At 33.8% G+C, this 23,188-nt stretch overlaps 1 protein-coding gene across 1 annotated transcript in view; it reads left to right on the top strand.

Moving 5' to 3' along the window:
- Positions 1–19,986, top strand: part of gabrg1 (gamma-aminobutyric acid type A receptor subunit gamma1) — a 66,836-nt gene extending 46,850 nt beyond the window's left edge. The window contains exons 4-9 of the mRNA XM_039751380.1: positions 5,252–5,472; positions 9,360–9,442; positions 10,329–10,466; positions 17,246–17,398; positions 18,905–19,104; positions 19,685–19,986. Coding sequence (XP_039607314.1) covers positions 5,252–5,472; positions 9,360–9,442; positions 10,329–10,466; positions 17,246–17,398; positions 18,905–19,104; positions 19,685–19,960 — 1,071 coding nt within the window. The 3' untranslated portion in view covers positions 19,961–19,986. The remainder of the gene's footprint in view (positions 1–5,251; positions 5,473–9,359; positions 9,443–10,328; positions 10,467–17,245; positions 17,399–18,904; positions 19,105–19,684) is intronic.
- The last annotated feature ends 3,202 nt before the right edge of the window (positions 19,987–23,188 follow it).

The following is a 23,188-nucleotide window of genomic DNA, read 5'->3' as shown; positions in this document are numbered from 1 at the left end:
GTACCAGCCATCAGACAAAGAATGTAAGACAAGTAAATCCAATAAATGTGCTGCAAAGAAGAATGGCTTGAAGGCAAAAGCTACTGGAAACTGTAGTAAAATGGATGCAGGAAATAATGTAACCTTTACAAATGTCCAAATAATCATCAACAGGGAAAATTTTATTAAATAGCTTTGCTGAAGTCAAACTAAGGGTGGTTGGAAAATCACATTCAGAGAAAAAAACAACAAAAGTAAAAAGTTACATCTGATGCGTAAAGAGTGGCTTTAATAGGACATATAAATTGATAGCTTGAAAAGAAGATCATTAACTCAGAACTTTAGAGTTTGGTACATGCATTTGCAATGTTTGCTACACATAAGGTAATATTCTGGAAGAAAGAAAGGAGCAGATGAGACGGATGTTAAATATGAATATAGTGGAAGATGGAAAAAACTCAAGTAATAAGACCTTGAGGGAACATAAAGAGATGAAATATAGAAATGTAATAATAAATAACCAGGCCACATTCTGAGACTAGAGTCTGGTTAGAGAATTACATAAACACAGATTAGAAAGCCGCTAGGAACTTGTGTAGCATAAAAGGAAAGAAGAAAAAAGTTTCCATAAACATACGAGGAGCCAAAGAATACTGACAGTCCAAGAAAGTAACTGCCTTATACCCAGCCATGTACAAAACACCCATAATAATAACCAACCACCATATACATATGCCTATCCAACTGATGCAGGATTTCTGAAGAGTCTAAGGATAATATTTGCATTTTTCACTTTGGAAAAATCTTTTGTTTCATCATGTTTAATGCAGAATTCACTTGAATCTGTATTTCTCATACCTGGTCTTGATTTCTTTTATCTACAAATGTACCTGATTGGGTCAAGGCATATGAAACTGAAAACTCAGAGGAGAAGTTTGCACTAATGTCATGTTTGATTTTGACCTTTTTTGGATTTGTCTTCTAAATTAATTGTCTGATTTTTTTATGTCATTTTGGATTTTGGGGTTTTGCCCATTATTAAAATTCTGCCTTTAACTTCATTATTCTGTACCTTTACTGTTTCTGTTTGACTTTCTATTAATCATGGTCCTGCCTGCTCCTTGTTTGGTTAATGTGGATGATTGATTTGTCTAATAAACATTTCAGCTACACTTTGGCATGCCTATTTTACTGATGTGCAACTTAATTCTGGCACATACAGTAGGTAGGTTACCTCCAGCTTGTTCTTGCCTCCTGACAACCTGGTGTATGGGATGCCACACTGCCTTTGTGAGTGCAATGAGCCATTATTTGCTTGACATAATGTTTGGGAGGTCACCTGAAAGAACAACCCTTGGGGTTACAAAGGGTTCAGGGTTGCAGGAATATTGGGGGCTGATAAAGGAAACGGGGAAAAGTGAATCTTGAGAGTGAGAAACAGACATGAAAGAGAAAGAAAGAACTTTAGTGTGGTCCTCTGGAAGTGTGACAGTGAGCCCATCTGACAGACAAAGGTAGCTTATAATTGAAGTAAATGGATAGCGGGGTTTTGATCCTTTTCTCTTTTCTTTTTCACTTAGTGTTTTTTTAGTGTTGCTTCTCTTAATATGCATTATATTTTCATAATAAACACCCATTTTTCAGAGATTTGACTTGGCTGGTGTTATGTTGGAAGGAAGAGGTGCCAAGGAGGGTGCACATCTGTTACAATGCACACTGCATGAAAAACTCAAACAGTAATTTACTTCACAAGATAATGTTAACTTTCTGTTTTTATTATTATAATCACATGCTTTATGACATTATCAGATCACTTAACATGAAAAATACCAACTAACCTCAGGTTTCTTTCTTAATAGCAGATAGGAAGAAATGTCAAAACCAGCTATACAACTGTTAGCTCTGACATCTTACCTGTTTTTTATCCATATTATACCAGTGTATTCAACTCTAGAGACCTATAATGGAAGGCTGCTTGCTGACTGAGAGTGTCTTTTATTTCCAAACCTTTACTTAATCTAATTTTTCCACCAACAGAGGGCTTCTCAAAGGTGTCCCCTTAAAACCTTAGGGAACCACAATTAGACAAGCAATAGACAGTGTATCCCATGATTATAATAATCAGACATTAGGGCGTGGACTTCTAATCTTTTACTTGTAAATTATATTTGTTTGCATTAAAACTGATAACAATGTATATTAGGGGATACACAGATTCATACACCCTGGTGTCTTTAACTTTTCATTCAGTTTAAGCAGAATTAGTAACACGATACTGACTATGCCAGTCCTAGGTGTCTTCTATTCTGGTTGGTTATGTGTTCTCAAGTAAGCAAGTAAGTGACAGAGGACTCTTTCAAAGTTCATAAAACAGCAGCTGAGAATGGGGTGAGGAATGTTGGGTCCCTTCGGTATCAGCTCTTCCGTTTACTCACCCATCCAGTACACTGGGAGCAGAGTGTGCTGACATTATGTTTTACAATTTCTCACAGCACATGAAAATTCTTTTGTCATTGGTACCATCAGAGGGTTCAAGTCCAGTTTTCAGAAGTTCCCAGCTAAGTAAGCAAAAGCATAAAATAACAATAAAAAGAAAACACTTAAGTCCTACTTAAGCATTCCAGCTTCTCCAGTATGCACTGCCTTTGTGTTCATTGGCAAGACTTCAGACTAAGAAGTCAAAAGGCCTCTTACCTGAACATTTTAAATTATCTCCTGTACACCACCTATTGTACATTTTTGATTTACCTTTCTTGTAAAATCTGTCTTCCTTTTCCAAATACTATAATAATAATAAATAATAATAATAGATTTTATTTATATCGCGCTTTATATTTAATAATCTCAAAGTGCTACAAAAAAGAATAAAATTAACAAACAAAAAAAATCTATAGAAATAATTTAACAAAAAGCCTTTCTTAAAAGATAAGTTTTTAGGTTTCGTTTGAAGGCATCAATCGACTGTGGGGCTCTCAAGTAGTCGGGGAGGGAATTCCACAGCCTTGGCGCCATCGAAGAAAAGGCTCTATAACCCATACTGCTAAGTTTAGCTCTGGGAACTTGAAGAGTGTTGATATGCACAGAGCGGAGGGTGCGTGAGGAGGTATGAGGGATAAGGAGTTCCTGTAAATACAGGGGAGCAGATCCATAAATGCACTGATGGGTAAGGAGGGAAACCTTGTACTCAATTCTAAGTGGTACAGGGAGCCAGTGAAGGGTTTTCAAGATAGGAGTGATGTGGTCATGCTTTCGCACCCTCATCAGGATCCTGGCAGCGCTGTGCTGAATGTACTGGAGTCTCTGGATACTCTTGCCAGGAATCCCAATGAGGAGCGCATTACAGTAATCCAGCCTGGACGAGACAAAGGCATGGACAAGCCTCTCTGCATCTGGCAGGGTAATTGTTGGACGGAGTTTAGCAATGTTCCTGAGATGGTGAAAAGATGACTTACAGAGATGTTTAATGTGGGTGTCAAAAGCTAGATGATCCTCTTTCAAAACAATTAAAATTACCCTTTCAGAACACAACTTGCATTTAGAAAGCACCTCCTCAGAACAAAATTCACAAAGCCAGTGCAAAGTTTTGGCAGTCTTTTGAGGAAATAAGTCCTTCTTCAACAAATAAAATCTTCTCTTCCATCTCATCATTCCTCGTATTGACCTAACATTTACCAGAAGTAACACCTTCCAAATGAAGGTAAAAGTGAAAACTAATACATATTAAACAGACACAACCCAGCCTTTGAAATGTACTTAACTGAAGATGGGTCTGCCAACTGGAAAGCAACACAAAGCCTTTAGGGCTAAAATAAATTAATCCCAGTGAAACATTAAGTTTTGTTTATTTCCTTAAGTATCTTTCTTAAGTATAAATCATGTTTGTTGTTGTTGTTCCAGGTATACCGTAGGAATGACTTTTTGCAAATTTCTGCTTTGAGAAAATGTTTTTGTACCAATGTGTTTTAAATGTTTATAAAAGACGAATTGCATGTATTTGAATTTGACTAAACATGAAGCATTGTTCAGTTTTACAGCATTTCAATATTCAGTGCAAGGCATCAATGTCCAGTTACAAGGAAACTTTAAATGAAAACAAATACTTAAAATGCACAGTATAAAGATGATAAACCTTGTTTTCCCGAAATTGCGTTGATGTTCAAAATAAACCAATTTAAATGTATAATGTAAAAATGTTTTAATATTTAAACTGTTCTGTTTCAACTTATAAAAATGCAGAGGTTGCCCAGCACACTTAGCTGTGTTTGGCCAGAAAGTATGGCCTAGTGTATAAGAAAGCGGACCACAAACCACATGACCCCTGGTACAATTCCCTAAGAATGGGCATAAGCAGCAAGTATTTAATTTGTAAAAAACAATGCTAATTATTTCAGTGTGCTTTGTTTAAATGTGTGAGCAGTAAATATAAAAAAATATATTAACAAATGCAAGTAGCAGGCACTGTAGAACAGTGACAAGTGCTGCTATCTCAGAGCCCCTCTGACATTATAATTCCCAGGCTGATAACTGCTTGTATGGATATTGCATTTTAACTCCAGATTTGCATGGGTTTCTTAACAAGTCTAAAAAGATGAAAATATTATGTAGTATTTGAGAGAAAAGTGTCCAGATATGGGGGAGTTTGTGTGTGTGTGTGTGTCTGTGCGTGTGCATAAGAGTGTGGTTTACGATGAACTGTTGTCCCAATTAGAGATGGTTGTGTCCTTGCTTCTGTTGCTGCCATCATAGTTTCCTTCTCTCTGTGAGGATGCATAGGGGATATGAGGTCAAAAATGCAATTAGGTATGGTGCCTTACAGCTGCAGATATCACAATACAATACTGTAACAAGGTTTACATGTTAAGCTTTCTCTGACTCCTACAGTAGTCTCCTAAATCCCAAAGTCATGCGTGACAAGTTAATTGGCAAATCTAAATTGCCGCATTATGATTACGTACATAAATTTGCGTTATAATACACTAGTGTCTCATTCAGGGTTGATACCAGCTTTGTACCCAGTGCTATCGAGATGAGCTCCAGGATTCTACAGGACTACAATAGAAACTACTGGTTCACAAAATAGATGGATTAATGGAATGTCACTGAAACATATGGAATGAAAAATTGCATTTTCTTTCATTTGATTGTGCATTATATACAGAAAAGAAAATTGGGTAAATATTTGCATACACTTAGATGGAAAAAAGATTTATTGTGAAATAATATAAATAAAAAAATAAACAGGTGAATGTTCAACTTTTTTTTTTTATTTTAGGAATACACAATCGACATATTCTTTGCCCAGACTTGGTATGATAGCAGATTGAAATACAACAGTACAATGAAGGTTCTTATGCTGAATAGCAACATGGTTGGAAAGATATGGATTCCAGACACTTTTTTTAGGAATTCAAGAAAGTCAGATGCTCATTGGATCACAACACCTAACCGTCTACTTAGGCTCTGGAATGATGGAAGAGTTCTGTACACATTAAGGTAATTATATTTTTTCTTCTTTGTTTAAAAATACATTAATGCTGATATTCATTTATTCATTTGTGAAAGTAAATGGATGTGGTTGTAATGTTTTGTCAACAAAAGTTTTTGTCCGCCATCTACCTATAAAGCTGTTGTTTTGTATATGTTACAGGTAAAGCCAGAAACTGGATAAACCTAGCTAATGCTAGGATTATGCAATTTTCAGGCTTTACCAATAACATATATACAGATTATCTCAATTCAACGTGGAAGTATTTTTATTGGCCTCTCTGACTGACGCCTTTCAAACCTTAAGTCTATAACTGCCTCCCCTTTTTCAGTTGCTTTTGCTATGCTTCAGAGGATGGTAAGAGTCTTAAAATATTTTCCTAGAGATCATAGTTGTCCTATGTTTGTCTCCTTTTTTCTGTAATATATTTTGCTTTGTGAGATGACCAAATTCTTAGGAAACATTCTTATACCCTTTCCTTGACTGGTTTATTTAAATGACATTTATTTTGAGTGCTCCTTTGGCTTAATAATGTAGTTTTTATTAGGAGTTGTATTAATCAACTTAAGGACTTTGTTAACAAAGATGTATTTAATCAGAACTGATGAAATGCTATAATTGCACCCAGATGAACCCTTTAAACTAGTTAATCAGACTTTTGAAAGTCAGTGGAGACTCCAGAGCCTTTTTAGATGTGTCATGGCGAACTACTTAGATAATTAGTTTTGTTCATTTTTTATCATAATTAAGAAGGAGTACAATTTTGCTTTCACTTTGACAATGTGGAGTTTTTTTCACAATCAATGGAAAAGATCTCATTAGAAACACTGTGACTCCATATTGTAATAAAGCAATAGATGAACTAAGACAAAACAGAATGAATGCCCAACATGGGCATTTTAAATACAGAAAACTGGGGAAACATTGATTAGCAATGTGGACCGACAGTTAACAGGGACTTTGGTGCAATTCTCAGTTTACTTTCTGGCTGTGTGAATTTTGCAAAGTGTTCCCCTATATGTGTATGCTGTTTTTAGGTATTTTGGTTTCTACGCACATCTCAGAAGTATGTGCTAGTTAGCATGACTGGCAGGAATAAATTCTACAAGTGAGTAATGAGATATTATGTGTTTATGTAAATGGTTCCTGCCTTCTTTCTGCTCATTGCTGTCAAGATGTGCTGTAATCTGCTAATGGATAAGATAGAATCAGGAATAATGATATATTCAGAAAATAATGCTGATCTAATATTTATGGGAAACACAAACAGAAAATGAAAATGTGTATCATTGCAAATGTTGATCCGTTTAAACTATTTATGGTTATTTATTTAGTAATATTAAAACCACTAAAGAAGATGACTTTATAGTCCAGCAGTAGCAGAATGATATTTAATGGAATAATGTTGACAAAGTTACATAATAATAAGATTTCTGCTAATTTATATCATTGCATGGCAGTTGAGCAACAACTACTGTAATGAGCTGAATGGCTGCCAAAATGTTTTTACAGAAATTAGGATGTTAATGATTGACTAGAGATGCCATGACACAATTTTATTTGAGATTTTAGAGACAAATGAATGGTTGTGCTGGCCTTTAGAGGCTTAATGAATTTCTCCCACTACTTAAAAATATTAATAATACAGAAGAACTGGGTAAGAATTTTAAACTAATTTTGCATCAGTCTTGTTGGAATGAGAGCGAAATATTGACTAATTCTTAGTAGGGTTCATAATTCCATTTATGTAGTTTATCATAACTTGCTAATTGCTGATCCTACAGTCCCATAATACATAATTTGTTCTTCAAGTAATCCATAAAGACATTACTATTAATGGCAAGCAATTGTTTCAGTGCTGAAGAAATGCTGAAAACCATTATTCTTTAAGTCTAGACTTCCAGTTTTTTCATTAAAATCTCTCTTTCTTTATAGGTAATTAACACAATTGTCTGTTCATTTGGTAGATATTGAATGTCAACTGGTTTGATGTTTTTTTTCTTGCAATGACGAAACAAATGATTACTAGCATTTAAAAACAGAAAGAATTTTTAAATCCAAACTCCCATTTTAAAAGGGGCCAAATCAATGGGATGATTACAACTGAGGTAAAGGCAATTTTAACCTTCAATCTCCAAGTGGAGTTACACACAGCAAATTCATTTTTTTGTATATACTTGTATATATATTATGCTGATGGTCTTATTATAATTAGAAGCTAATAAATAAAAATGTTTATAATGTTTTGAAACCTACATTAGTAAAATTATTGAGCCTCATTAGCCAGACATTTTTAAAAATATACATTTTAACTCTAATTAATCTTCCTACAAAGTGTTCACTTTAGATTTACTGAAGATGCTTACAAATGAAATTTCATTGTCCCCATTTACATATGTTGATTAATTTAAAATGCTATTAAAATTAATGCAAATACAAATGCAATTAGTACAAACCAGGAAGAGCTCAGAAATTTCATGCAAGGGCTTGATACCTACACCTTGATCTGCAGTATGAATTGTAGTTGTACATTGTCAGAAAGAAGTAAGGCAGTAGACTAGACAAAGAAAAAAAGACAATATTACAAGGAAAAACAAAACAACAAAGAGAAAAGAAAAATAAATCATTAAGGTTGCAATTGAAAATGTTTATATTGGATATAGAATTGTAATCAAATTATTGAAATGCCATATTTGACCCCACATAAAGTACATGAGTCAATTTCAGGGTACACTGAAACTGTAGTATTGCTGATGAACCTGAATTCTTGGCTTTATAGTTTCTGCAACAGAGTCTCTGTTGAAAACCGTTGTGAACCAGGTACCATGCCACTCATTCTGCCATGACATTCACGAAAATTATTTACAACCTGATGGAACAAGCAAAATTAGAGGACTCTTTGAAATAAATCTGTTTGTCTAGTATTATTACATGTGAATGAGGTTATTTTTTATATTTTTTCACATATGCAGTCCATTTGCAAGGGAAGCATTTTCAATATCAATGCATGCAAATAATCAAGCTTGCAGGGGTTATTTTTGTTGATTTTTCTTGGGTAATAAAGGAGAGAACATGTAAACATTTCCAAGTAATGGAAACAAGTCTTTGCTTAAAAAAATTCATACTAATTGAATGATATATATTTTGATAGTTAATTTGGATATGTCAAATATTCTACTACTGTATATTATATGTATCCTGATTTTATAAGGTACCTTAGGCAACTACTGTATATTAATAACATTTTGATTCCATTATGGCATGATGCTATGATTTGTGCAAGCAAGCAATCGATTTTGCTGATGAGTAGAGAAGCTGAACAATATAAGAGTCATTTATTTATCAATCATAATTTGTAACAGAAAATTAAAATATATTTAATATATTTTTGTAGGTTTCAATATGCTTTTTAATTTGTATTTTACCACTAATTATTCTGTAGTAGTATATTTTGAAATACAAGTAAAAATAAAGAAAACAATTTAGCGTTCCCATATCAGATTAAGTGTGGTGAAACAGCAGTCATAAATTCTCATATGAAAAAAAATAATGAATCACATTTTGCTGTGTAAAAAATGATGTCATACACCATTTATGAACAAATTCTTGCTATATGAGATTGATAAATGAGACCCATTATATCTATAACACTAATGTTTTTTTCAGCATTGTTCCTTCACTAACTTCTCTTTGCTCCTAAACAATTTTAACTTTCAAAGGTACAGGCATATATAATGTTTATGCCAAAGAAACTTGCTGTAGTATTCAAAATATTTAAGGCATTTTAGTATGTAGTATTTTGGAGTTGTAAAATGTGCCTCTTGAATGAATCATAATTGATTCCTTGCTGTAGCAATTGTATTTTATATGCTAATCTTTTCTTCTTTTTTTTTAGGTTAACAATTAATGCTGAGTGCTACCTTAAGCTACATAACTTTCCAATGGATGTGCATTCCTGTCCACTGGAATTTTCAAGCTGTAGGTGTTTCTGACAAACAACATCTTTTAAATGCTAATAGGTTAATATGTTAAATCGAATTTAATAGAACGTAAGCCTGCACATTTTTATTAGAAATTAAGAATGCATTATAGAACAAGGGTCATCATGACTTCTAATATATAGTTTATTCATTTTTTTTTTTTGTTTTGGAAAAATATAATGATTAAAGGTACCCTCTTACAATATTAATCAGTACAAGCAATACATCAGAGTAGCAGTACAAGCAATACATCAGAGTAGGAATGAAAGGATGAAATTGTGCATTTATGTTTTCATGTACAGGGCTGAAGAGTGGAATTTCATTTTAGAATTTATGTAATTGTCCACAAAATTAGTTTTTGTACTTCTTGTTACGCTAAAATACTTTCTTCCACATGATAACTCCAAATGTTTGCTACTTTTTTGTATGTTTTTGAATGACAGAATTATAGTAAAATAATGATTGGTAGTAAAGTAAATGAGCTATACACTAATGAGAGGTGATCTTAAACGTAGATGGGACATATTAAGTGTAACATTAATAAGAATAAATTAAAAAGTTAACTGGATTTGCAAAGTTTTTGATATCACTCACAGCTCTCAAAAGTGTCCCTTTCCACATCAAAACATTGTGCAATACAGTAAATCACACACTTTAGTTTAGTCATTAAATGTATCATTATGCTCTATATGTGTGTGTGGTTCACTCTTATATGTGGCCTAAATGTGAAACTAAGATAGCTCTTGCTAATGACTACCTGTTTTTTGTTTTTTTTTTATATATCAGTTGTATAGTGCTTCTCATATGAAATACTGATTTGTTGCTGATTTAGATGTGATCCATTAGCGAAGATTGATATACTGGGAATGTATCTTATGTTTTAGATGGATACCCAAAAAATGAAATAATGTATAGATGGAAAAGAAATTCCGTTGAAGTTGCAGATCAGAGATACTGGAGATTGTACCAATTTGCTTTTGTTGGTTTGAGGAATACTTCAGAAGAAGCACATACCCAGTCTGGTAAGGCAAGCCAACCTTCACCTGAATACTGTATATAAATGATGTTGTCATAGCAGGCTCAGTGATTAAGTCCACTAAATAAAACTATTTAGACTATAACTCCAGGCGGGTTTATTTTATCTAATGATTATATACATTACCCCTGTTTTTAAGTGGGTGCCATCTAGTTTCCACATACGGTTCAAAGGCATTTTGTAATATTAATTGTTGGCTCTAATTTACAAATGTGTTTTAGTGTCCACATTTTGTTTCTCAAAGAACAAGGCTTTTTGAAAAAATAAGGTTAGTTTCATTAGTAGTTTCATTGTCATGATTTTGGTTGTTAATGCTTTTATGAACTTAGTATATGCCAAACAAGCCTGTCAGAATATCTTCTTAGATCAAGCCTTGAAAGCCTCTCACTAGTTTCAAATAACTACTTCTGTACTGAATGTTTGTCTGACACAACATATAATCACAGCACAGTAGCAGACACCTGTACTTTCTGTAGCGATTTTAGAAAGGCATAATAATCATTTTGTTAATTTCTCTTGTTTACTCTCTGTTTGAGACTAAAGCTGTTATTTTCAACTGTGAACTCAAAATCCCGAAATGTATTTCTTTTGACTCTTTCTCTAAACGCATTGTCACAGTGACACATAAGAAAATATGAATACAGGCCTGCTAGTGTTCTAATAATATCACACAATCCAAGGAAGCCATTGCTACAGCTTGCCATAAAGCAACAAATCTGAATTTGTATTCATAAACGTGCAGAGATTTGGGGACAATCAGCAGGCCATTGGGTGTACCATAGGTTGGGGGAAAGTAAATCATAGTAACCTTTTCTCTCTTGCTACTAACAATTTATACAAATCTATTTTGTTTTCTCTGCGGTGGGCTGGCACCCTGCCCAGGGTTTATTTCTGACTTGCACCCTGTGTTGGCTGGGATTGGCTCCAGCAGACCCCCGTGACCCTGTGTTAGCATATAGCGGGTTGGAGAATGACTGACTGACTGACTATTTTATTTTCTAATAATGCGTAACATAATATTAGAATCAAAGGGAAAAAGCATAGTATTTAAGATCTATTACTGTGTAAATATAAAAAAAACTGAATAATATAAAGAGTCTGGCCAGAATTATTTGCAGGACTGGCCATTTTGATTTTCTTCATCATTTTAGGGGACCTCTACCGATAATCTAATAAATGCATTTTCTTTAAACAATGTGTGCATTAATAAGAAGTTAAGTAAGAGACAGATCATTTTGAATTTACTTGAATTTGGATCATCAGCATTGTTTGATGTCTTTAGGGAGCCACTATGAACAAAAGAAAGTTATCTATTTAAAATGAATCATGTACATAAGAACAGATTCAGCTGAATGTTGAACATTTTTACTCACCGAAAGTGTATAAATTCTGCCTTATGAAAGCTGTATTTATTGAAAAATATAGGAGAAAGTTGGTGGAGCAGTTACTAGAGACTTAGATAGAATAACCTGGCCTATTTACTATCTTTTTAGAAGTTTTTGTTTTTTAGCTTTTCTGTCTTAATTTACTCATGGTCCCCTTGCCCGATCTCATGTGACATGTGTTTAAGAGACAACAAAGGTAAAGTAGTTATATGATAAGAATTGGATGTTGGAAAATAACTTGATTGAAGAGATTCACAATGATGGAAGTGGGGAAAGAATACACCTGAGAGAGAAAGTGAAAAAGACATTGATGTAAAAGGTATCTAGAGCACAGAAAGTAAAAAAAAAAGAAATCTAAGAGGCAAACTTGAAATCTTGAGTAAATTCTAACAATGGTTATTAAGTGATTTGATGTTAATATACATAATTACAGTAATAGGTTAATATCCAATAATGTCTGGGTATAAGAATAAACTACTCACTTTTATGTGTCTAAAAAGTAATTTTTAAGTTAAGAAATAAATTTAGTATACTTTAGTATCCACCTTGAAATAATGACAAATTCCATTTCATGAAGCCTTTCTGCAGCTTCTGTCTCTCAAAAGAAGTCTCTGGAAAATAAAAAGTTCAGGAAAAACCAATATGAACATTAATGAGAGAAAGCTTTAGGAATTTAATTCTTATACATACATTAATGGCTGATAATATCATACATTTCAAAATACTTTCTGGATGTTGCATCTTCCTTTATATTCTTTCCCACTTCTATGTGTGGTTTATGTGCTTGATAAACCTTCTCCAAACAGCTCAATCCTAAACCTCCTCTCCAGTCAGAATATTTTCCTTCGAATATTATTTTACTTTATCCAACCATCTCCACTCTGCCTCCCTCACTTTCTTTCCCACTGTACTTCCACTCCCATCACTCTTTCTTGTACATATTAATTGTTTCTCCTCATTGCATTTCCATACCACTTCAGCTTACTTTCCTGCTCTTTCTTAGATATCTCTCCCTCTTTTGTCGTATCCCCGATTGTCTCATTTTGTACTTTAGTTATAACACCACACATCCACCTCATCATTCTCATTTCTTTTACATATGACTTCTCCTGTACTCCCTTTATTGCCCATGACACATCTTCATACATCATTGCTGGTCTTACTACTGTCTTAAAAAAAAAACTTACTTTACCCTTAATCTTTCAATCATGCAATACCCCTGATAATTCCATCCAATTGTTCCATTTACACTGTACTCTATGGATCATCTCTGCATGTAATTTCCCATCTTGGACTATATAGATTTATAAATGTATACACTTTTTTTCAATAGCTCTTTCTGCAGGATAAATTCTGAATCCTGATCATCAATTAAATGTCATATATACTATCTTCTTTCTATTTATCTTCAATCCTCTGTCTTTCAATGGCCTTCTCCATTCTTTCAACTTCATCTCCACTCATTACATGTCATCAGCAAAAAAGCATGCACCAGGAGGATTGGTCTTTCATCCCATGACTCAACACATCCATAACCAGATCAAGGAGGTAAGAATTTAAAGAAGATCCCTGGTGCAGAACTACTCTAACTGGCATCAGGTCTGTTACTCCAACACTGCTTTAAACCTGAGTCATCGCTGCCTCATATATATCCTGAACAATCCTCACATATTTCTCTGGTTCTTCTTTCCCCCTCATGTACCTCCAGACCTCTTGATGTAACACTATATCATAAGCCTTCACCAAATCAATAAACACAATATGCAAACATTTTTGTTTTTCTTTAAGTTTCTCTAGGGTGGCGCGGTGCCTCGCAGCTAGGAGACCTGGGTTCACTTCCCGGGTTAACCCTGCGTGGTTTGCATATTCTCCCCGTGTCTGTGTGGGTTTCCTCCGGGTGCTCTGGTTTCCTCCCACAGTCCAAACACGTGCAGGTTAGGTGCATTGGCGATTGTAAATTGTCCCAAGTGTGTGCCTGGTGTATGTGTGTGTGTGTGTGCACCCTGTGGTGGGCTGGTGCCCTGCCCGGGGTTTGTTTCCTGCCTTTTACCCTGTGTTGGCTGGGATTGGGTCCAGCAGACCCCTGTGGCCCTGTAGTTAGGATATAGCGGGTTGGATAATGGATGGATGGATGGATTTTTTATGCTTATGGAGAATACCGTTTTGATATGGTGGATTGAATAATCTTCCTTTTGTTGTCATACCGTACAAGTTATGACAGCCTACTGTTTTCAGTTTTTAGTGAAAAATATTTCAGTATGGCATAAATAAATCTAAGTTTCTCTATGAGCTGTCCCAATGCAAGGACTGCATCAGTTCTTCCACTCCCTGGTATTAAACCAAACTGCTCCTCCTATATGGTGGTCTCTGCCTTAAACTGCTTCCCTATAACCTTTTCCAAATTTTCATTGTGTGTAACATTTTTCACATTATGATTTTAATAGTTAAAGTTTGATATGAGCATTTTTGAAGCAGATGGAATTAGGAGCCACTCATTTTCTTTATTTTTATTAAAGATTTTAACTTCAGTTACTCAGACTATGATAATACTAAATCACACATAAAGTGAAAATTTGTACCTTCATGACTGAATTATTCATTCGTGCAGAATAGACGTTATCCTACCTCCTCCATTGCTATCTTAACAATAAATGTAACACTGTAAATTTGTCTTTCTACTGTTCTTTCAAACATTCAAATGATTATTTCAAAAAGTAAGCAACCAGAATTTAAATAAATGGGTACAATCTACTGTATATCGGGGTTCCCAAACTTTTGGATGTCAAGTACCACCTGAGGTTAAGTGAGTTGCATTGTGTACCACCTACATATATATATATATATGTCAATGTATGTGTGCGTGTGTGAATGTATGTACAGTATGTTCCAGCATCACTTCTGAACGATTTTCATGAAACTTGGTACACGTTTCTCATTGGTCAACGAAAAACACTTTAGGGTGAAATCAGCCCTAAACCATCCCCTTCTGGTTCGGGTGGGGGGTGATCTTGCAGTCTTGTATGCATGTTATCATCCAGTTGACACTCGGAACGACCACCAGAGGGCAAACTGGAGGTGACTGCCAGCATTCTTTATGTTTGAGCACCACCGCACCCCTGTTGCTTTTGAAATTAAATAGAGTTGGCCGGTTCCGAGCGTCAACTGGATGATAACATACGTACATACCAGACCACAAGACAAGCACATTGGTGAGTCTTTATTATTTGTTAATTTATGTTTATTTTTATGTTTTTTTATTATATTTTTCTCAAACAATTAAAAAAAAAACATTTTAACGCCGGGTATTTCAGCTATGTTAGCTAGTATTTGGAAATTAAAGTAGCCTATGTTTCTGACTCTTAATACTGTCAGTTTTCTAGAATTTTATCAGACAATATTTGATATTTTTGGAAGATTACCACATGATTTAATTCTGTTTCTATTTTATTCTATTTAAACAAATGAGTGAATAATAATATCACACAAAACAAATATTGCTTAGAAACACAAAAGACTGGGCAAAGACAACATCTGAAATGATAAGAAAAACTGACATTTCTCCAATCCTTTTAAGCTCATTTCAAAGGGAATAGGGATTAGCACTGGAAGAGTGATCACTGCAGTAACATTATAACAGCATGACATTCTGCCATCGAGGATGGCAAATAACTGCAAGCAAAAGGTGATGGCTTGAAAAATAAAGAAATAATGAAAAAAAGTGTGAAAAGAATGTTTAGTTAACAGTGCATATTGATTTCCTCTTAATCCACTTTTACACAACCATTCAGCTAGTGTGGAACACATTTTATTAATCAAGATCCAAACTTTCCCACACGCTATGTTTTGTTACACCAATAAAATATATATGTTGAGGCTGATGTACTATATAAAGTATTCTTAATTAATTCAAGGTTTAAAATAAATTGGACAATGTCTTTAAATTAAAACTGAAATTAGTTAATCTTTCTTTCATAGAAGTTACAAAGTTCATACTGTATATTTTTTGCTTTCTTCAAGTTTGTGAAAACTGTAAAGAAAGTGAATAGAAAAGGATCTTCTAAATTTTAAATTAGTACTTTCCCTTCCCTGTAATTTTGAGAGTTGTCAAATCAATATGGTTTATATTTTAAGTTTAAAAGCTTTCCATTCACTTCATTATACTGGGTCAGTGAGAAGAATTAACTGTCGAAATTAGTATGGAGCAGTGGAACACTTACTTTAAAGGACTGCTCCACCCAAATGTTGTAATTTTTAATGTTATTTAAATTACACAGTTTGTAGTGATGGCAGAGAAAAATTTTAATCTCATGTTCTCATGCAGAATAGAGATAAAAAAAAAGTTAGCCGACACCAAATAATAACATACTGTGCAAAAAAATTCTCTATGAACTACATCGGGAAAGTAACATTAAAAAAATATAATTTTTGGGTGGAGTATTCCTTTAAAGCATTGTCATATTATTCAGTTTCACTCGCTGCTGCCTGGTCAACCTTCATCGTTGAGTTTAGTTTTTAGAACACCCAAAATCTTTGTATGTAAGTTCATTTTTTTGCTATAAACTGTAGTTGACTCCTAGCAGACTCAACAAAGTGAGAGTTGCTCTGTAATCTCAAGCGAAGCACATGCTAATAAAACCAAAAGTGACTTGACCCATCTTCATGTGCAGGCAGTTGGAGAGCTAAAGAGTTTCTTTAACAATGTTAACTGATGGAATATGCAGTACTTTACCTACAAAGGTTGTATTCATGATAAGAGATACAGAGTTAGTAAATGCTTTCATATTTATTGGTCCCTATATTGCCATGGACTTACACCACAAGCCATCTCCATTTGCAGATTTGTGCTGTTGTAACTAACAGTGGGTAGCCGCAAACTAGCAATGTCTAGATTATAGTGCCCACAAAAGTATTCTTTCATCAGCCTGGGCTAATAGGGGACTCCCACCTTTGACTGAGCAGATACTGCTTCTGAAAAACAGCGAGCTAAGCACTTCCTGGTGATGTCAGCTGAGTTCTCTTTCTCACTCAGCCCCCACATTACTGCACAGCTCTGCCACACCATATCCCTAAATACATTTTCTTTTCTCTATTTCCTCTCATCTCCACCATACAAGGCTGGTATAAACGAGGTGGGGAATTTAAGCAGTAATACTGTAGAAAGTAGAGTTGCAGTCCTTTACTATTATCATTATTTTGCTGATTTATATGTTATTAAGATGGGGAACAGAGTGAGGGCTACAGAGTTATTTTTTCTTGTTTCTCTTAATTTGTTTTTCAAGTGCTCATTTTCAATCAATAATACACTTCAAAAATTATTACAGATCTCTTCCTGTATATAAACAAGTTCTTATGTAATCTTTTAAACTCTTCTTCTTTTTAGGGGACTATATAATTATGACTATATTTTTTGATCTGAGCAGAAGGATGGGATATTTTACCATACAGACTTATATTCCATGCATCTTGATAGTTGTGCTTTCATGGGTGTCATTCTGGATTAACAAAGATGCCGTACCAGCCCGAACATCTTTAGGTATAATTTTTGTCTTTAATGATAAAAATAGAATTGCATGTAACATGAATTATGTGCCCTATATGCATGATTGTATTATTTGCTCAAAATATATTTTTCTTTTGATTATCTTTTTCTTAATTTATTTAACATTATCCTGTCACCCCACATCATCTCTACTGCATCAAAAATGCTGCTAGTACTTTAATACTACCACTTCAAGTGGTGTGGTCAGTAATGAGTCCATCTCTGACCATCAACATGGACTGTCCATAGCTGATGACCAAGTGAGGAGACAACTGGGAATACTACACACAGGACAACCTGTGGGACCACTGCTGAGGAAAGCATCCTATATTGTTCCTGTTCCCAAGAAGGCAGATGCCTCTTCACCTAATGATTACATAGATGTGTCTATTAAGTTCCATATTGTGAAGATCTTTAAGGATTTTTTCTGGGTCTATACATATCCTCTTCTGACAGACCCCTTGGATGCACTGCAGTTTGTCTGTCAGACAAATTTAACAAAGCAATTCTCTTTCTGGTCCACAAAGTTTATTTCCAAACCTGGCAGTTTGAGTCAAGTGGAGGTTTGTTTCTTGGTGCAAAGAGAATCGTTTGCAACTCAGCATCCATAGAACCAATGAACTGGTTATTGACTTCGGCTGCACCAAAGAAGCTCTACGCTTGGTCACTTTTCAGGGATTGGATGTGGAGGTCATCCACTGCTACAAGTACTTGGGGGTTAACATTAGTGACAGGCAGGACTGATTTAACAGGACAGAAAAATTATGTAAATTAAATTTTTTCTTTTTTAGGAAATTGTGCTCCTTTAGTGTGGGTATTGATATCCTTTACATGTTCTTTAACTCTGTAACAGCTAGTAAGATTTTCTTTGCTGTATTTTACTGTGCTGGTAACATCATTTCAAGAGTGGTTGACTGAATCAACAAGCTAATTAAGAAGGCAGGCTCAGTTAGGGGACATGCTATGAACCCACTGGAGGTAGTACTTACTGGTGGAGAAAATTAAGCCAAAAGAGAAGGCCATTATAAACATCATATCCTTATATGACGCACTATTATCGAGTACTTTCAGCCTACAAATGAAAAAAATTCTTTTGAGTTTTCTTCATACCTATGGCAATACGCCTTTTTTAATGCTTTACACTTATTGCACTTTTATAATTCAGTCTGAAGCTTTCTTTTCTTTTATTAATTTATGTATGTATGTATGTATGTATTTATTTATTATATTATAAATTCTTCTGTGTGTTTAAGTGGGGTTGGTGTATGTTATAATATTTTTATAGTATATTTCTTGAATTTCTGTGAAAGTTAAATCCCAAATGAATACAAATCCCAAAAGTACTATCTATCTATCTATCTATCTATCTATCTATCTATCTATCTATCTATCTATCTATCTATCTATCTATCTATCTATCTATCTATCTAAACAAATATTTTTAATTAATGTAATAGTATAAAAATAGTAATGCTTTTTTATTCTATTTTTTCTTTTTAGGCATCACTACTGTACTGACAATGACAACACTGAGTACTATCTCTAGAAAATCTTTACCAAAGGTGTCCTATGTGACAGCTATGGACCTTTTTGTGTCAGTATGCTTTATCTTCACTTTTGCTGCATTAATGGAGTATGGAACTTTGCACTACTTTACCAGCAACAGAAAAGCAAAGAAAGAGAAGGCAAAGAAGGAACCAGTAAGTGAAATCTACAATAATTTTTAGCTGGAAAAAGTCACCCAAAACAAACAGGCTTATGCTTTTTATAAGATTAAAGGTTATCTTATGTTATATGCTGTGCTGCTGCTGCATTTTATTTACAGGTATTAATTTGTTCATTTTGGTGCTCATTGTGCCCCATTCAAGAGTGTGGAAAAGCCAATACATTTGCTGTCTGCAGTGGTTACAAGAAATAAACATACTTTTAATGAGTCAATCCATACATGTTGTAGTTATGTACATAAACACTGACAGTGACGAGATTACACACTAGTTACCAGTTAGAGTAAATATATCAATGGTGTGAACTACTGTGTGAGAGGTTTTATCTCACAAAACAGCTGGTAACCTCTAGTCTTTAAAACATTATAATTGTGTCTTCAAGCCCTAAAGCATAGCAAGCCACAAACTTTAATTAATGAACCATAGCAAAATGTAATGCAAGTACTGTACTTAGTCAAGAAAACATAATGATAATTTTATGGCCATTGATGTTATAAAAAACTAATAGAAAGTCCATGAAATGCTGAAATGTTAATAAGTGTGTTTTTCCCCTAAGAAATCTACAGTTATAAACATTCGACCAGGAACATCTCTGATTCAGATGAACAACATTTCACATTTGCAAGAACAAGATGATTATGCATATGAATGTCTAGACGGAAAGGACTGTGCCAGTTTTTTCTGTTGCTTTGAGGACTGCCGAACAGGTGCTTGGAGAGAAGGCAGAATGCATATCCGGGTTTCCAAAATTGATTCATACTCCAGGATCTTCTTTCCCACAGCATTTGGTTTATTTAATCTTGTTTACTGGGTTGGATATTTGTATCTATAAAGCTGTGAGAACTTGGAAAAATATCAAACCAGAAGTTAGAAATATGAGAATAATATGTAAAATATAAAGTTTGCAAAAGTACATCTGTCTCTTTATTCCGTTTAAATGCGTTGATTATACATATAGTTTACAGATACAGTATATACGTTATACATGCAAGCTAAGACAGCATTTATTTAGCTAAAGTACACTTAACTGTAGCATTAATGTATGTTTTTCATCCATTTAGCTTTTCTCTTCTTACCATTTAAGCAGGAAATAAATCTGTCACTCAGAATGGTATTACACAATAGTGTTTCATAATTGAAATATATATTTTATATTTACATATTTAAACTGTTTTATAGATATTGATGCCAATTGTATATGCAAAATAACAGCCATTCCCCTTAATTACTGGTGTATAGTTGAAAACAAGCTAAATAAAATTGTCAAAGTAAGTGGAACATACTAACCTCATTTCACACTTAGATCAAAAACAAAATTAAATAAAAAGACACTGTTTGCCTTAAAAGACCTTTATTAGTGTTTTAATTAAACTCAGAATATGTATCAAATCAACCTTTGGCTCAGGGAAAGCCATTTCTTAATCTTGTCTTAATCTTATGTTTACAGATTTGAATTATAGGCACTGTCAATTTTTCAGTAACTCTTGTGCCAAATAATTAATTGCTAAATTCAATGTTTGGCTTGAAAAATTAGCAAAATCAACATAGACGTTTTGAATTGGTATCTTCTGTACAATAGCGAATGAAATCTGTGTTGTGCCATGACATAGTAATAAGCCATTAATTGTATTTATAACAGGTCAGCTGCATTTCTTAGTGATAGGCAACATTGATTTTGTCAACATCTGTATCTGATTTCAGGATGGTTTATTACAATTCAGGATTTGTATTGAAATTCAGCTTGTGAAGGATTTATTTCAGCTGCTGTTTAAACATTGTCCATTATTTTATAATATTTGAAAATTATATAAGCTTCAGCATTAATGTATTTTGTGCCAACATTTCTAAGTGTGCCATAGGATCACATTAACTAAGTGAATCTTTAATGAAGTGAGAACCTACTAATTAGGAAAATGTTCACAACATTCAGTGATAAATAACTGTATAGTTTCAACAGGAGTAGGAACACATCTCTCTCAAGTACATTTTCTCTTTATAATTTATGCACTAGAGAATACTCACACGTGGCTCTTAATAAAGTAAAATTACCATGAAGTTGTTTAGTCCTTTATAAGTATAGAGGGACTTTATAACTAAGTACTTAAAATGCAACATCTGGTTCAAACTATAATATTAACCAACTATAGACAGTAATTGTTATATAGGTATAAAACAGTATACAGTATATGCAATCTAAACTGGACAGAATTTTTAAATACATTGGTATTGAGATTATAAACCAGAATACAGTCAATTAAACATGTGCAAGCTTCATGGAGATGGTCCATCATAGAGGTTTCAGACTCTGGTCCTGGAAGTGTCTGCAAGTTATCATTCAAGCTAATTTCTTAATTAGTTAAAAATGGCTACAGCTAATGGAATATACTTTTGCATTAATTTAATAGACTATGTTTAAAGATTCGGAATTTTTGTTTCCTTTTTTCCTAATTAGAAGCCAAATAATAATGAGATACAAAGTAAGCAAACAGTTAATTCAGGCATCTTAAGGTCAGTTTCTGATGGCCATTATTTTATTTCCAATCAAAGTTTTAATTGGAAGCTAATTTTTATTGTTAATGAATCTTTAAAATCATTTTACGGCTTGTTAGTGTTCTTATTCTGACACATATTTCCAAAACTGTTCATTTTTGTTTTTCGGAGAGCACCATCAAATTGTGTGTAGATCAGAGCAACTCGATATTTTCCAGACCTTCACTTTTTCTTTTCAGATACTTTATTGAAACAGAGACTGCATGATGGATATATTTATATATGCAAATCATATTAGGTTAGCCACTCTTCTTTTGCCTCATGTTGTATCTCATTATTGTTTATCTGCTGGGTAAGGAAAAGAAACAAGTGTTGTAAATCATAAACCACAAGTAGGTTCAAAATAAGGCAAAAGAGGTATGTTCATTTAGCAGCAGTAATGTGTGACAAATTATGAAAATGGTTGATATGAAACCCCACAGCTATGATGACCCTTCAGGATGTGTGTTTGACACTCTTGTTCAAACAGATAAAATCACTTTTGTATCATGTTTGTGCTTTCTATTATGCTAGATAGAGAAACCTAAAGTCACCATACTTTGGAAAGAATCAACAAATGGCCACCATTTTGTGCCATGTTGCCATTACCACATACTTTGTAATGGAAGCTGCATATACTTGCCTTATTACATGTTCATAAAAACAGCTATACATTTAATATTTTTTGTTCTTTAAATACATATTCCAATTATTGAGCACATATATGCTGTTTTGGGCTAATATTTAAACCCATCAAACCATAGATTATAAGTGGCTTATATCACACATTATGCATAAGTGCAAAATATTGCACTTTTCTCATTCATGCAAATCAATCAGTTGGTGCCTTTTAAGAACCCATTGTGTATGACATTATTACCAATGGATCTTACATGATCAAGATTTTTGTATTGTAGCATACAGCAACTGGAAATCATGATATTACATGTTCATTAATACATTTTTGTGTGCATTAATTTTTTTTATGTACAGTACCTGCCTAGTCAATTAGGCTCACTTCTAAACGGAATGTTTCAGAAAACAGGTTGATTAACTGTCAATGTATTCTGTTGTCTTTTGAATCCTGCAAATATTTTTTCCCGCATGTATTTTATTAACACAAAATGAATGGTATTTAAACAACAAGGTATTTTTGGTGTGTCATTGATTACTTAAAAATGTTTTTATACTAAGAGATATCGCCATAATTTTCTGTTTTACAAAAACAGAGCACAGGGACATTGACAAAATTATATATTAACATGTAAACATGTACAAGAACAGTATAGATCTACAAAGCTTTCCCAGACAACCGATCTCACTCTGGTGCCGTTCAGATTTTCCTTAATAATAATGATTACTTCACTTTGCAAGTACTGAGTGTCTAACATAATATCTGCTGTTTTAGTCCATTTTGCTACATATCTTAGATACACACTTAGCTAAACAAATTTGTAGCTGTCATCCATTAGTGGAAATGTGCAAAGACACAGATAATGTTTTTTGTCTTGTGTTGGTCATATTAGTGATT

The sequence above is a fragment of the Polypterus senegalus genome, chromosome 4, assembly GCF_016835505.1.
Source record: "Polypterus senegalus isolate Bchr_013 chromosome 4, ASM1683550v1, whole genome shotgun sequence".
In the NCBI taxonomy this organism is placed as follows: domain Eukaryota; kingdom Metazoa; phylum Chordata; class Cladistia; order Polypteriformes; family Polypteridae; genus Polypterus; species Polypterus senegalus.
Note: the sequence above shows the minus strand (reverse complement) of the source record. Positions and strands in the feature narration are given on the sequence as shown.